This window comes from Carex rostrata, chromosome 27, assembly GCF_964058835.1.
Source record: "Carex rostrata chromosome 27, lpCarRost1.2, whole genome shotgun sequence".
NCBI lineage: Eukaryota > Viridiplantae > Streptophyta > Magnoliopsida > Poales > Cyperaceae > Carex > Carex rostrata.
In genome coordinates, this window is record NC_135944.1 from 3,198,369 (window position 1) to 3,215,774 (window position 17,406).

Consider the following 17,406-nt stretch of genomic DNA (forward strand, 5'->3'; position numbering starts at 1 on the left):
GCTCATTAATGCCTCTTCATGAACATTTTCATTATCATAAGACACATGCGATTAGACTTGTTTCAATTTTTCTTTTCCTTCTTTTGATCAGAAGTACTTGTATCCTAATAGTGGGACAAGTTTCTCTAAACGCAAGGTCCAGATCCATGACACTGAGAATTATTATTATTTTCTAATGTCAAAATTTGTTGGTTCCATTGAACATAAAAAAAATATTTCTTAGGCCTTTAACAATGCTAACTAAAAAATCTTGAACTAAAAATCACAAAGAACAACACGAATAAAAAAAATGAATTTATAAATTACATTCAAATAAAAACCCACCTTGCTCAAAATATATGAGATGATTTTCCTTTTTGTTACTGTACACATGAATTTTACAACCAGGTAAGTTAGGGATCCCTAAGGATACATTTCGAATTCCAACTTGCCTAGACAGAACTTTCATCGACATTGTTACATTCATAGTATCGTAACTTATCTTAATAAATCATCACATTTTATAATACTTAAAAACGAGTTAGGCTAATATGACACTAGTGTTATATCAAACTAAATAACACCACATCTTAAACCCTTAGATCTGCTTTAAGATTCGTACTATCTGCTTTTACTGTTCAAGCACTTCATTTTGTACGAATCTTAAAGCAGATCTAAGGGTTTAAGATGTGGTGTTATTTAGTTTGATATAAAACTAGTGTCATATTAGCCTAACTCCTTAAAAACCATCTTAAAAACAAAGTATCGGTTTCCATTAAGCGGCTACCTTTGGGTAACGGGTCAATTTCTTATGATACTTTGGCACAATAATAAAGTACTGATAGCCTAGAACATACCGAACAACATGCCTTCCTTTGGGTTGACAATACATATGTGTAAAAATTTTGGTCATCACTATACTTTATTATCACTCACTTGCACAAATAATTTTTGTAACCATTACCTTCCTTTGGGCCGGTAGTGATTACATCCATTAATTGCATCTTAACTTTCTTTTGTAAAATGAATTTAAATTAATTTTGTCAAAAGAGGTACCTTTGGGTACAATTAGGACTCAATTAATTCAATTCAAGATACATACAACTTTAATGCCTTTATAAGAATTATAATTTATACCTTAGCCATAAAACAAAAGTGCAATTAAATAAATAAATATAATTGCATCATAATAACTGCAATTTTAATCTCAGAAAATATTATGTAATTTTTCAGAGAGTTCTATGGCCCCCATGAATTTTAGTGCGATATGCCAATTTGTAAAAAAATGTATTTTGTGTGTTTGCATCAAAAACCGTGCTTTTGCATCAAAATACGTGCGACCGAATATGTTTTCTGAGTAGCTGTAAAACTACATTTATTATGCTGAAATTGACTCATGATCTAAAGAGATTTCATAATTTTGGAAACACCTTAAGTAATCTTTCAAATTTAGAAATTTAATTCCAAATCTGTATATTTTATTTTAAGAAATTTATCAAAAATAAATTTCACCAAAAACCAAAAGAAAATCCACAACTGCCTATCAAAATTTGCCAATAAAGGCTATGTGAAACTTTGCGTAGCTTCTGTGAGTCCACACGGAGGGTTGTACAAAATCTGCTAGAACCGAAATTTTGATTAAAAATTTGCGATTTCAATTGGAAATCTTCTAGCAAATTTTAACCAACTTAATAATTTAAAAATAGGCAATTATGGCTGCAAACTTTTACAAGTTTTGTGCTATCCAAATAAAAATTTTAGATTTAAAACAACCAAGAAAAATCGACAAAAAATCGACGAAAAAATCATAAATAATTTCTTATTCTCTCTAGATCCTAAAAGACTTAATCCTTCGGCATAGGAATGCTCTGATACCACTTGATGGGGAATCATAAAAGGCCAAACAATTACGCCTTACCTAGAGATCAAACAATTACATCTCATCTAGGGGTCAAACACTTACACTCCGGGGAAGGAGAAACAGTTCACCATCTTAATCTAAGGACTGTCCTATGCCAAAGAGACCCAAAATATAAATCTTAAGTGCAAAACATAATACTTGATTCCATGCCGTTTGTCATGGAATATCCAAAGCCATAGCAGAGCAAGCTGTCTCCATGAGCACGAGACAAGTCTTCAATGGCAAGAAGTCCTTCTCGCCTTTTGTCATCGGGTTGAGGAATAAGTCTTCCAAGACAGCAAGGTGTAGCTCTTGAGAAATTCTCTCCAAAATTTTCTAATGGATTTCTCTTCTCTATTCTTTGATGGTGGAAGAAGAAGAGAAAGCACACAGAATTGTATTTTTCTTAAGAGAAAAATATATGTTAAGTTTCTATGCTTTTTTTGGTTACCTTGTGTCTTGCGGACCAATCCTTATATATAATAACCTTTATGGTTATCGGCCAAACTGAAAAAGGTATTTTGTGTTGTGCATCAAAAACCGTGCTGGCGCATCAAAAGCTGTGCGACTGCATTGATATCCGTGCGGACAGCACAATCCTCCATAAAGGCAGATTTCTGACATCTGAAAAGGTACTTTTCTGAATTGCAAATTTCTAAATCAGTCCATCAATGATTTGATCTTTGCCTAAATTATTTTACATATTTATGGACCACATCATAATGAATATATTAATTGTCTATTACTTTATTTGATCATTTTAATTGATAATCATATATGACAGTAAACAATCCATAATTAAATTACATATATGCTCAATGTTGGCATTAAATCTAACGAGATTGGCAATAAATCCAACAAACTGAGCAATGAAGCATTTAAACTGAAGAATATGACTTACTCTAGACCTCAAAATTGAACAATAAACAATTAACCATACACTAAACACTAAAACATTTTAACTAAACAACTATTAAACACACAAACTGAGTAGTTCGAGGTTCAGTGAACATCCACGGAAGAATTTAATAGTAAAGAACACCAACTTCCATAAAATTTCATAGCTACCGTGGGTAGTTCGTCGGAACACTACCATGTTCGCTTAGACCACCTCGAATTATTCCCGATGGAAACCACTTCTAATTTATGAACTCCGTCCTTTCAATTTTAGATATGTGTGCAAATAGTCTTGAAATTGCTACATTAATACTTTTATCAGGGTTGCTATATTGTAATTTTTATTCCTCAAAATTTATTTGTAGAAAAATATTTTAAATATCTCTTATGCTTAAATATAGTCTAGTTAATTATTTTGTTTTGAAGAGGAACAAGATTGATATCTATAAAAGAGGTTTTGAGAAACTGTTGCACCAGCAAAAAAATCAAAAATGAAAATGACACTCTTATTTTTCTAGAATAAAATAAGTATGTGGTGAGAGAGGCTCCTTGGTGTTTGTGGAAATTATAAGGGGGAGCGAACTATTTGCGTGCTTAAGTCTTCTCATTTATGGTCTTATATTTTGCCCCAAGTAGCAGTCTACAATACAAACTGAGGCATGCCTACCGACATTAATTCCTTCTTTCCCCTCTTTCTTCTTACTTCCCTCGCCTTCATCACCAGCCTAAATGGATACAAAGAAGAATTGCATTTATATAACTGCTCTTCTGATAACTACACCGATGGAAGCACCTACTTAGGGAATCTTCAAGTGCTTCTGGCCTCCCTTATAGATAACACTGCCCAAACTAAATTGTTCTATTTCAATAACACGGTTGGAAACGATTCAGACCGTGTGTATGGTATGGCGATGTGCTATGCATATGATGACTTCAATTATTGCCAGTCTTGCGTTACTCAGGCTGCTAAAGAGGTAGGTAGATGTACAGATTGAAAATATAACAACTACATAATTACATATTTCTGTTTCCTTTGATTGTTAATTTTCAGTGTGAGGTGCCATTTAATGTGTATTAACTATTAACTATTGATCGTTAATTACAAATCAGTCATTTTTCTGTACTCCTTTGCCACAGATACTTCAATACTGCCCCTATAGCAAAAGCGCTGTCATATGGTACTGGCCATGCCGCTTGCGGTATTCGAATCAAAGCTTCTTTTCGGTCCTATATCCATCACCTAAATACTATCATTACGAAATTGACAATGTAACAGAATCCATCGAATTCACATATGAAATGGGTCAAGTCATGAATCAACTTATTGCAAGAGTGATTACCCTACCTCAACTATTCGGGCTGAATCAGGTAACATAGTCAAATCTTATAACTATATAGCAATTGATACAAACATAACTAGTTCTTGTGATGTATTTTTTGTTTAACTAATTTGTTATATATTCGGCACTCAGATTGTTGAACTAAAAGAATATTATAGGAATTTTAAAGTTGCAAGGATAGACTACAACAAAGTAGACACTTTTTGCGAGAGAGAAAACGCATTTATGACAGTCGTCCGTCGCAAAAAGTACCGTCGTAAAAAGAAAAAACAGAACAATGAAAGTAGTCCGTTACAAAAAGTCACTTTTTTATCTTCGCGAAAAGTGTCTCATAGTATTAAATGGGAGCAGGTAATCACAAAAAAGAAGTAAAAGCATTAAAGAAAAAACATAAGAAAAACAAATTAATAGCAGTAAGGTACAAGGCAGATATTTCTCATTGTACATGCATATAGCCTATTGCAATTGACCCAGAAGATATTCTTAATTAAATCTTGCAAATTTTTAAAAATAAACTTGCATTTGAAAATTATATTACAACCTCATTATCAATTTGGCCTTGACGTAAGCTTGTCTCAACGCAGAGTAAAGTGGCTGCCAACAAAACCATATATGTATTTGTCCAGTGCATCCCGGACTTGAAAAGCGATGAGTGTGGTCAATGCTTGAAAATTTATTATGAAAAGCTAATCAAATGCTGTGGTTTAAAGGACGTAACAGTGCTATCTGGACTAAGTTGCCACATTGTTTTTGCATTGTGGCCTTTCTACCCTTCGGACGCACTTGTGCTGAACCCACCAGGTACATAGTTCACCCTGTATTAATTTATATTTTGCTTCCTCCTTCTATGGCCATAAAGATATTAATTCATTAAAAAGATATCCATTGTCACAAACTATAAAACTACAGGACTAAGTTTCAAGAAATTAATTTAACAGTCAGTCTTGCATGTTTTATTTCTTCAATAATTTAGACCTATAAAGTGGGAACCACCAATTATTTGATTTAATTGAAAGTTAGGCAAGAATAATGGTTTCTTGTCGCTCTACATTGGGTCCACCATCAGTACTAATCGTTGACTTCCATTCCTTTTCTTTACTGGGTCAATCTTGGCTCTCGTTTCTTGTTCAAAGTGGGGACTAATCTTGCTTCTTCCATTATACTCGAGAAAAATCCATATTTTGTTCACACTATTTTGTAGCTTATATTGATAATTGACAGTTTTTCAGTGATAATTGATCTTTTTTTTTTCACCCTATTCATATATATATAGTACACTGTCAAATTTTATTATTTATCCTATTTAAACAACAAACAGATTAATTATGCCTACACTAATAAATATTTAAATCGGTCACTCTTGTACTGTAGAACTCACCAGCCAATATTCTAAGAACGTCTCCCAAATCCAACACCTTTCACATCAAACAGTACACGCAACACCATCAACACACTTGCAACAATGGGGGTGGGGGGCGGTCCAATGCAACTATTCAACAAGTGATTTCCAACCTGGTAAGGCTACCATACATTGCAATGTATAGACATTTTTGTACATTGAATTATAAATTATTGGATTTAAAGTCAAAATAACCGATCTGAACCGTTCATCTTGTTATCTATATTAATGTGTTTCGAGACCAAATTTGACATTTTTTTGCAATTTTTTTACTATTTGTTTAGATTTATTGAAAATCGTTGTTTTTAGTGGTCCAGATTTGTTTGAAAAACAATGATTTTCAATAAATCTAAAAAAATAGTAAAAATATTTCAAAAAACATAAAATTTGGTCTCTAAACACATATTAATATAGAGAACAAGATGAACGATTTGGATCGGTTATTTAAACTTTGAATCCGGTGATTTAAAGTCCAATGCACAAAGATGCCTATATATTGCAATGTATGGTAGCCTTACTCATATATATATATATATATATATATATAGAGAGAGAGAGAGAGAGAGAGAGATAGGCTAATATGCTTTTGGTAGCATATGGGCCGAAGTACTACCGGTCCAAATTTAAAATTTCAAAAATCTAAAAAGTTGATCTGAACGTTAGATGTTATCTCTATATTGAAATGTGCTTGGAGACCAAATTTTACATTTTTCTGAATTTTTTTTACTATTTATTAAGCTACTTTGAAAATCGTTGATTCAACGGTTTTACTATTTTGTTAAGCCACTAGTGGATTAGTAATTTTCAAAGTAGCTTAATAAATAGTAAAAAAATTCATAAAAATGTAAAATTTGGTCTCCAAGCACATTTCAATACAGAGATCACATCTAACGGTTCAGATTGACTTTTTGGATTTTAAAGTTTCAAATTTGAACCGGTAGCATTTCGGCCCATATGATACCGAAAGTACATTACCCTATCTATATACTTATTTATTTATATTTATATTTATAAATGATTCTCTATGTAATTAGAGGAAATGGGTATGATAAAGTAAAATTCACCCCCATTCTCTGTAGAAAAGTTTTATATGATTGACCCCCATACATGTTTCATCCCATAGTTCGAATGTCTAGCTCTATCCTGTATGTATATATATATATATGTATGCATGCATGTATGTATGTATTTATGTGTGTGTGTGTGCATGTGTGTGTGTATGTGTCTATGTATATATGTGTGTATGTATTTATGTGTGTGTTTGTGTGTGCATGTGTGTGTGTATGTGTCTATGTATGTATGTATATACTGTAGTTAATTCTAAGAAGTATCTTTTAATGTTCTAACGGAAAGTTAATCTATTGTTTTAGTGTTACCAAGTACGCAATCTCCAGCGCTGCCTCCTATATATGGTTAGTAGAAATGAAAAAAAAAAAATTAGTTTATTCATTTAGATTTTAATTTTTAGCAAAAAGCAGACACCAATAACTATGAACAATTTTATTTATTATTATAATTTATTTTAGAAGATATAAAATAAATAACTATCAAGTTGAATGACAGTAACTTCGTGTACTGAAAATTATGGATTTCAAATTTGTTTATATATGATTATAATTTATAAAGCAATGTTTTGTTATTATTAATTTGAACTGATGAATTGGATGTCTTCATTGATTTATTTGCTTTTATTTCATGATTCCGCACCCACAAATTACTGCTCCAGCTCAGCCACCACAGATAAAGAAAATTGTAAGGGGTATCCGTAGAGAGAAGTTATCAAAAATTGTTGGAGTTTCAGTTGGTGCTGTTGCCGCAGCTTTAGTTTTAGCAGTAGGTGGTATTTGGTTATGGAGAAGGCAATCAATAGCAAATACTTCAAGTAAGTTCCAACTATCAACGTTCAAATTACATAACTTTTTATTTTTCTTGAAGTTGTTAGGTAAATTAAAAAAACTAACTAGGCTAGCTACATTGTGAATTTAATTAACTATTCTTGTCCCCTGTATGAGTAATATAATTTTAGACTAGTAAAATGCTTGGTACACTGAAACTTTGTTTGTACACAGAATCTGATGATGAAGAATACATTGGCCCGCTAGAATATCAGTCATACTCAAGTTTGATATGTTATTCGGAGTTTAAAGTATTTGATCTAGATACACTAAGATTGGCTACGAACAACTTTTCTGATGAGAACAAGCTCGGTGAAGGTGGATTTGGATCAGTCTACAAGGTATGAAAAATAATATTATGTCCCTACTAAGACAATGTAGGAATGAAATTCTGATTTTAAACAAGTGACACAGGGATTACTGATAAATGGACAAGCGGTGGCAGTTAAAAGACTTTCGGGAAGTTCGAAGCAAGGACTTTCTGAACTCAAAAACGAAGTGGACTTGCTTGCCAAAATTAAGCATAGGAACCTGGTGAAGTTACTTGGTTGTTGTATAGAGCAGAAAGAAAAAATATTATGCTACGAGTTCTTACCTAATGGAAGTCTTGACAATTTTCTTTTCGGTAAGCCAATTGCTATATACATTTATAGTATAAATATGACTATCTTTTTTTATCAAATGGAAGTTCTTACCTAATGGAGGTCTTGACAATTTACATTTGTTTTATTTTTACTTGACAAATGGATAAGTAAATAACTTACAAATATAGATAATATTTGCACAACAAGTACAATTGGCAATAGTTATGATTGTTATTTATTATGATGTTAATACCAACTTCCATTTAAATTAGTTTATTATGTGTAACAATCCATCAAAAAAATGTATAACCTGTTGTAATAAATCTGAAAACTTTTCAGCAAATGAAGCCATCAGACGTGAAAAACTTAACTGGGAAACACGATATGGAATAATATATGGAATCAGTTGCGGCTTACAATATCTTCACGAAGAATCTGGATTCAAAATTATACATCGTGATCTAAAGGCTAGTAACATTTTGATTGATATAGATATGACCCCTAAAATTTCAGACTTTGGTCTAGCAAGGCTTTTTGATGAAGATCAGACTCATGTCGATACTTCTATTGTTGCCGGAACATTGTAAGCTCGCTGTTATCTTTTCAATATCCATTAATAATTTCATCTTTGCTTTCTTCAAAAAAAAGAAAAAAAAAAATCTTTTTTTCTTCAAAAAAAAAAATTCATCTTTGCTGAGAGATCGACTTCAAAGGTTTCTATGTTTCTTATTTAATTCTACTAATTAAATCAAATTATACACTAATTTCCAAATCATTGAAATATTATAGTGGATACATGGCACCTGAATATGTCCTGCACGGGAGCTTTTCAGCAAAGTCGGATGTTTATAGCTTTGGTGTTCTACTTCTACAGATTGTAACGGGACGAAAAATCAGCGCATTTGTCAATTCTGTCCGTGCTTTCAGCCTAATTAGCTATGTACGTTCTCAAAGACACAAACTTAATTAGTAAAATTAATCAACATTACAAATTCAATAAATGTCCTTGATCGGTTTTCAGGTATGGCAACATGTGGAAGAAGGGAAAATTGATCAATTGAAGGACCCAGTCTTAGATAACGCATCCTCCGAAGAAGTTATGAAATGCATCCACATCGGGTTACTCTGCGTGCAAGACGATCCAACCAAAAGACCAAACATGGCAGCCATTAGTGGTATGCTTCACGGTACAAACACCCCATCTATTCCCGCTCTGCCATCATCACCGGATACTACTTCCAGCATGCCATCCGTTCTATTTTCTACTAGTGAGCAGAGCACAAGCTAGAAAAACATATTATTACACATTAGGTAGATGGATACTAATGTACATTAATTAGTCACTACATACATGACATAAAACATGGACAGCTATGTTTAGATAAATGAAACAATCTATATCCAATCTGACTTGTTAGTATTATAAAAATGGCAAGGTGTTTAATTAACTTGCTTTTTAGTTGCTTTTGAAGAAAAACATGAAGGTCCAATCCTCAAATTTTACAGTTGAAGCAATTGTTCCAATCCCAATGTACTCTGAACAATAGAATTTAAAATATTTGAACAGTAGAATTTACTCTGGAACAATTTAATGGCAACACCTCTAACTCCAATGTATGTTCACAAGTTCTGCCTTCCACACTGATTGCATTTCATAATAATTAACTGGCCACTTTTTGTTATTGTTGTCTTGTTAATTATGAATTTGTTAAGGTGCATCTCCCATGGTCTAGGTTTGATATTAGCCATAAATAATTGAATTTGCACAGGTTTTAACAATTTTTGCGTGCAAAACTCAGCCGGTTCTCCAGGGCAAGAGCTGACTCTACCAAATTTAATATAAAATCTTAAAATGATAAAATGAAATAAACCATATTTCGACTCAGAATAGACCTGTGTAAAAAAAGTATTGACATCTCTACCTTGGTACATGTAAACCTTTGTTATTCATAGTAACTAATGATATATATTAAGAGTTGCAATAGGAGTTTCATTAAGTGTTCATCTTCGTCTCTCTCTGAACATACTTAGCAATATCTTTCTAACAACGCAAAATCCTTAATTTTGATTGAAACAATTTAGAATTTCAGAATCCTTAATTTTGACCCTCAATTAATTTTATTCATAAACACTACTCCCTGAACTCCAATATATATAATTTCTCGAATTCAGCATTCCTCATTGATTACACTTCTAAAAGTGGACATTTGATAACCATTTTTGTAATGTCGAAATGTCTTACAAATTTTGCATCCTGGTTTAATATGCTTAATTCATACTAAAAAAACCTAAGAATATAATATTCACTACCCACTCAGAAAAAAAATTCACATGTTTACTTCACTCACCCAATTGCTCTGAGTATATTCATATCGTCAATATAATAAATATTGCTTTTTTGAATATTTTTTTCAAATTAAGATCAGTTGCAAGACTAACATGAATTGATTCTTAAATATGTTTATAAAAGAATATCAATGCCTAGCTAGGAATCAAGCAGCATTGCAGCAATGAAGAAGATTTAACCTAAAGTTCAAATTGAAACAAAATCTGCCAATCTGGATTGTATTATAAATGTTGTTAAGTACCGGTGGCAAGATTTTTACAAAGTCAACTAGCCCTCTGTATTTTTCTTAGGTCCCTGTTATTTGCATTCAATCCAATTGCGCATCCCTCTATTTGGGTTTTATTGAGGCCTGTGCGTTCACAATGAAGGAAGTGCTAACATAAATGGGCCGAGAACACTATGTATAGGCCCATTTATTGATTCGAGATGCGTTTTCCATATAGAGAAAGGCCCAATGCTAATAAAAAATATCCACAATGTTGAAAGTTTGAGTCTGTACCAGTACCTCCTAATTCCTGACAGTTTGCGTGGAGTCAGATAGTCACACACGTGTATACTTCTCCCGGGTAAACTGAATGTAATCTTAATTGGAAACTTAGTTTAAACTTATCGAACTTGCGTGTGTATATATCATATGTTCTCTTTATTTGTGAACAAATGCTCCCGGCAAAGTATGAATTTGGTATCGTACCAGCATAATATTAATTGGAAGATTATCATTGGATAGTTAAAAGAAAATGACTCAAATAATTATTTTCTTACTTTTTATCGGATGGAAAGATTGGAGCAAATCAGAAGACTCCATCTTCTTCTTTTTTTTTATTTTTTTTTTCTCTAATGTAAAAACGGCGAGGAGAGTTTTATATTCTAATCGGAGAGAGTGGATGGCTATAAAATATAAGGTATATCTTAATTTGCTATTTTGATACTGGGTCCGCGAGACGATTTTTTTTTTTATAAACCATTATTAATTAAATTAATTTTAACAAAGCAGCATTATTACTTCTTTTTTACAAAAACCATAACGACCGAATCCCCAATTCAGTCTCCACATTTTATTTTTTTTGGACCGAATTGGGGATTCGGTTACCCTTTATTTTGAAACACGAGACTGTTCCTGGCCGATAAAGCTTGTTCCTAGCTGTAACAGGGGCTATCTCAAGCAGAAACAGTTTGTTTCTGGCTGAAACAGGGGCTGTCCTTGGCAGAAATAGCTTGCTCTTGAATGAAACAGTGGCTGTCCCAGGCAAAAATAGGGCCGAAACATAATCACAGAAATATAGGGTGTTCATGGATAGCCAAAACAGACCAAAACAGAGTCAAAACATTGGCCAAAACAGAGAAAAATGTGGAGACCGAATCCCCAATTTGATCTCTCCAAAAAGTAAAATTTGGAGACCAAATTGGAGATTCGGTCCTTATGATTTTTGTAAAAAATAAAAAGTAATCATACTGCTTTGCTAAAATTAATTTAATTAATTATGGTTTATAAAAAAATTCCCACGAGATTGTGTCCAGATCCTCTGAAGTAACCCGAATTTTGTGTTTAAATTAATTAGTACCGTGCGATCAGAATCCAGCCCAATTTTGTGTATAATATTATTTCACCACATTTCAGGTCTTTTTTTATGAAAAAAAGAAAGAACAATTTTGAAGTTTGAGACAACATTATTATTCTTTCATATATAATCTTGAAGGAACTGCATGCCAAACAATTTACACTGTACCATTGTATTTTTCATGATGAATTAAATTTTTTTTCTTTACTTTCCTTGTATCGAAATTTTTATTCAAATGGGATTAATCCCTTCCTTTCATCAATTTTTATCCATGTAGCATAAAGTATCTCTCCTCCTTATTAAGGAGCTCAATGTCTAGATCCTTCAAGGGTTTTGATTTACTGTTTTTTTTTTCATAACGATGCTCAGCTGTTGAATTTCCAGATCGCACATAGATGAATTTTTCAAATTATGAGCTTCAACACTTAAGTATGCATTGGTCGCGCCGCACATGATCCCAGTGCCCGTAGACCGCGTGCCACACCTGTGGACCACGCTAGGCACCTGCGGACCGAGTCTGTGCACCGCGCACCATTTTTTCTTTTTTTCTGCTAAAGGCGGGATTCGAACCCAGTTGGGTTCTGTTACTGCGAAAATTCTTACCACTACACTAGAGTTCACATGTGTTATCTTGTAGATAGATATAATATTTAACTATTTTTCTCTACAAATTTTATTTAAATTATCTCTCCTCCTTATTAAGGAGCTTAATGTTTTCTACTACATAATTTGCTCCCGTTGCTGTGCACAGGCACGATTACTAGTTTATTATTATGCTTGAAAAGTATTTATCATTGATATTTTACTAAAAGTTGTAGCTATGTCTGTGAAGTATTTATCTATTAATAAAAATTAAAAATTCAGTCTTCATACTTTATAATTTCTAAAAGTGTATTTATATTTTGAGAGAGAAAGATGGAGATCTATCCTACAAACTTTTATTTAATTGTTCGTAAGGTCACATGAATAGGTTGCAGATATTCTCACCAAAGCGGTTGCCAGTAAAAAGTTCAACACGGCTCTAGAAAAATTAATGATGAATGGCATCTACGTGTCACAGTGAGGGGGAGTATCAAAACTAGCACTATGACACGTTGTAATATTTAGGATCTACAAAAGAAGGAAAGAAGAATATGGCAAGAGCCGAAATATGGCACTATGACACGTTGTAATAAATATATATGTATGTTGTTTATGTTGAATGTTTGTTGAATTATAGGTATGTATGTTGAATGTCGAATATTCTATATAATTCATGGATGTGTATTTCGAATATAGATATGTATGATGAATTATAATATTGAATTGTACATCTCTTGCGGAATATTAAGAGTAAATAATGTTAGTTTTAACTTGTAAATAATTATTTCTTATTATCATAACAGATAATAAAACATATACATAATGAACGTCTTATATATATTGGTTCGGATTAATATTCGGCTAGTAGAAGCATATCCCTATTAGACTGAGCTTAATTTCGTAACCAATAGAATGAGCTTAATAAGGGCAATAGAATGAGCTTAATTTCACGCCTTTTAGACTGCCCTGACTTTATTTTTAACATCTAAACCTGTCAAATCAAATAAATTTCTATCTTCTCCCTATTTATTTCTCCCCAACGAGTTCTTCCATCAATCAATACACTATTATGGTTTTGACACGATCCCACAAATACTGGTAACGATCTCTTAACGAGGGTTTTGTGTTTTTAAGTTAATAAAATTAATGTGTAAACTGGGAGATAACCAACTAGTAAGGGCATTCCCACGCGTGCTAATGTATTTGAATTGATACGACTAAAGTTTGGTCGTATATGTACTATATCAGTTTTTGAATTTGATACGACTAAAGTTTGGTAATGTATTTAAAGGTAGGTTTGGGAGATAAATAGGTAGGGTTGGGAGCTCATGCATGATTCTGTTCATCATTTCGTGACTGGCCCCCGTTCATTTCACATAAGCTGCATATAATTAATTTATCGTACAAAAAGTTGTTGGAACACAGTGCTATTCATGATATTCACTTCCCAATTTCTATTCATAATTTTTGTTTTCTTTTTTCAATAGATCTATTGATAATTGAGCATATATAAGTTGATATTACATCCCGAGAAGTATGGTCCATGAAAGCTCATGGGTGGGGAACAAATTATTATTGCACCATACTTATATATATATATATATATATAGAGACACACACACAAACCCCCCCCCCCCCCCCCCCCCCCCCCCCTCCAAATATTATTTCAGCACATTTCAGGTCCTTTTTTATGAAAAAAAGAATGAAAGATTTTGAAGTTTGAGACAACATTATTATTCTTTCATATATAATCTTGAGAAACTAATTCAACATCAATTTTTTCTATAAAAATATGGAATTATTGTGGTCCTACATTTATTAAAGGTTTGGTTGGGAGCTGGTGCTTCTGTTCATAATTTAGTGACTGGCCCCTGTTCATTTCAGATATGCTATTCATAGTACGTGCATAATGAATTGAACGTACAAAAAGTTGTTGGAGACAATGCTATTCATAATTCATTTCACATATGCTAGTCAAAATTAATTATTTTTATATTGGCAGTTGAAAAGTCAGTTGGAAGCTGTTGAACTAGTTGAGGGGATGGGGCGAAGAATACAGTTCGGGGACCCGAACATTATTCAAACAATTAATATAGGAAATTAAAAGCTTGACTAGAAGGTATAAGTTCTCAATCATTTATCTACCCCTCATTTTGGTTGAAAGAATATATATATGGAATTCCATAAAAATTTAGATTTACTAGAAGGATCGGGAATGAGCTGAATTTAAAGTTTGTACTGGGATCAATGGCCTAGATCCAAAAAAATTCAGGTCGTTTTTTGTGGCTAACATTTTCATCGTAGTGCTGCTTGGAGTGTTGTTGTATAAAAATGAAAAATGTTTAGATGCGGGCCATTGATTCCGGTTCAAACTTTAGATTCAGATCATTGAATCAAGTCATTTCAGATCGAAACACACGAGAGAGTCAAACAGTCGCCTAGGCCGCAAATATATAACTGCTGATACGGTTTTGGAGACCTGGGAGCGGTCTAGAACTCGGTATAGTGCAGCACTAGGGATACCACAGAGACAATGGGCGACACGATGTATGGCAGTTATATGGTTGCTGTGGAAGCAGCGCAATGAAGTGATATTTCGAGGGAAGAGAAGGCCACCAGGGGTACTTTCTAACATGGCAGGAGAAGAGACTCGATTGTGGATTACTGTGGGTATGGGTCAGAGGCCACATTCAATGGCTAATGACACAATGCTAAGAGGGGTTATGCCTATAGGAATTGGCTGATTTGTAATATCTATAATTTTATTAGACTAGAGATGTTGTAAACACATTTATTCAATTCAATATTGGTAGCTGCTACCAATTTTTCAAAAAAAAAAAAAAAAAACCACCAGTTTGAAAGCATCATAGTGTCCTATATTATGTCCAATGTGTTCATATTTGTGAAAATTATAAATTGTATAATATTTATAATTAATAGAAACTTAAACAAATTTCATGTTTAAATTTAGGTTGGCCAAAAAATAATTGTACGAGCAAAAATTACAAAAAAATTATCTCAATTTAAAATATTTGAACAATAGAATTTACTCTGAAACAATCTAGTAATTTCAGTAGAGTTAACTTTCAATGCCTTCTTTAGTTCATCTTAATTAATTACCATTTTCATAAATTTTGTATCAGTTAAACTTGATGGTGGAAATTACCTACTATACAGAGACCAAGTATAATTAATTCTAATAAGCACTGACCTAATTTAACACAGAGATGGGTTATAATTTATTCCATGAAAGGCATTAATTGATTCAACTACAAATCTCAAAGCCTTCATAAATATCACCTTAATCGAACATCTTGCTGCATGCTTAAATACTCTGTCATTATGCTGCCTAAGACTTGTGTTATTGTTGCCTAAATTATTGTTGTCTTGCTAATTGATCTACAAATAATCAGTGGATAATTCAAATTAATTTGCACCTAATTAAAGCTTATTCCATTTTGGAGATCGACGTTCCATGTTAATTATTAATTTGTTACGGTGCATCTCCCATGGTCTAGGTTTGATTAACCCTAAAATATTCAATTTGCACAGATTTTAACAATTTTTGCACGTAAAACTCCGCTGATTCTCCGGTGCTGGAGTTTAATTATTATTTAAGTGTCCATCTCCAAACATAGTTAGCAAAAAAAATTTTTAACAAAGATATTAATTGTAATTTAAAACAATTAGATAACTAGTTTTAACACAATATAGTTGCTTTCAATATATAATCAAAATAAATATAAACATGTGACTGAATATTTTAGAAAATATTAAACAAGTTACTTTTGACAAAAGTATTATTCTTGCAAGCACTTAACAAATTCCTTGTAACATTTTGTTTGGTAATTGTACTGTTTTTAACAGATATAGTTATAATTTACAAAACACAATTGGTTATGCATTAAAAAATATATCTTTAAAAATAACGGTGACGTGTTAAACCCGATTAATGATGTCACATAATGTATGCATTAAAAAAATAAATATATAACTGAGAAACGGAACAAAATGTATTAAAAAGATGTAACTAATTGTTTAGCAAAAAATAATAATATCATACAAATGTAACAAATTAAATCTTAAAAATACCTAGTTAACCGATCATTGTTTATTATTGTATTATTATATGTTATTATATAAATACCTAATAATGAATACTGAAGATTTTCTATATTAAGTACGCAAAAATTTATACATATTGACGTGGACATAGGCGCCACCCACGATGATGAGTTGCAAACACTGTTGAATAATGTCACTTATCTTCAAATAAAACAAAAATAAAATGTTTTTCTCTCCAAAGCGAGAAGAATTGACTTCTCATTGTTAAATCTGTACATGTTGATGCAAGTGCTGCCTTAAATATGTAGTAATTATATTCTTCTTGTTAGGTAATCGCATCATTCGATCATCATAATCAATTACTTAATCTGCTTAAAAAAGTAGATGCGGAATTAATTGTGGTAGGTAGTCTGTCGTGACGGGTTATAATATTAATGTTTCTAAATACCATTTGAAATTAATAATATGAAAGTATTGCGGTTAGCGTGTTAATGGATGAGGCATATATATTCCAATTTAGTGCATTGTTCACCTATTCCAACTAAATGGCAGCAAGTCAACAATCTGATCAATAAATTGGTGTTTCATTTTAGCATGCAATTAATGTTCCACCGATTTATTATCTATTTCAGAAATTATATTAGATTCCTGGCAAATGTAATCATCATAACGTCTCATAACAAAAGAAAAAAATTGTCTTTGGAAACGTTTGTACCCACACAAACCGCTGTCCTTGACATTGCTTCACAACCCATGAAATACAGGCAACGATAATAATGTTTCTCAACTAATAATTTGAGTTAAACTAATGCCCAAGTAAATTAATATTAAATAAATTAGTTTACAGAATAAAAAATGC

At 32.3% G+C, this 17,406-nt stretch overlaps 1 protein-coding gene across 3 annotated transcripts in view; it reads left to right on the top strand.

The window, feature by feature from the left end:
• Positions 1 to 3,338: 3,338 nt before the first annotated feature.
• The window catches only part of LOC144545191 (cysteine-rich receptor-like protein kinase 25), a 36,227-nt gene continuing 22,159 nt past the window's right edge, over positions 3,339 to 17,406 (top strand). The window contains exons 1-10 of one of the 3 annotated variants that reach the window (XM_078293784.1): positions 3,339 to 3,750; positions 3,914 to 4,144; positions 4,701 to 4,917; positions 6,886 to 6,927; positions 7,242 to 7,397; positions 7,585 to 7,751; positions 7,825 to 8,035; positions 8,508 to 8,577; positions 8,784 to 8,934; positions 9,016 to 9,631. In XM_078293784.1, the coding sequence (XP_078149910.1) occupies positions 3,436 to 3,750; positions 3,914 to 4,144; positions 4,701 to 4,917; positions 6,886 to 6,927; positions 7,242 to 7,397; positions 7,585 to 7,751; positions 7,825 to 8,035; positions 8,508 to 8,577; positions 8,784 to 8,934; positions 9,016 to 9,282 (1,827 nt within the window). In that variant the 5' untranslated portion in view covers positions 3,339 to 3,435 and the 3' untranslated portion in view covers positions 9,283 to 9,631. Of the gene's footprint in view, positions 3,751 to 3,913; positions 4,145 to 4,700; positions 4,918 to 6,885; positions 6,928 to 7,241; positions 7,398 to 7,584; positions 7,752 to 7,824; positions 8,036 to 8,333; positions 8,578 to 8,783; positions 8,935 to 9,015; positions 9,632 to 17,406 lie in introns of those variants that run through there. The other 2 variants (XM_078293782.1, XM_078293783.1) reach the window with 2 other exon arrangements.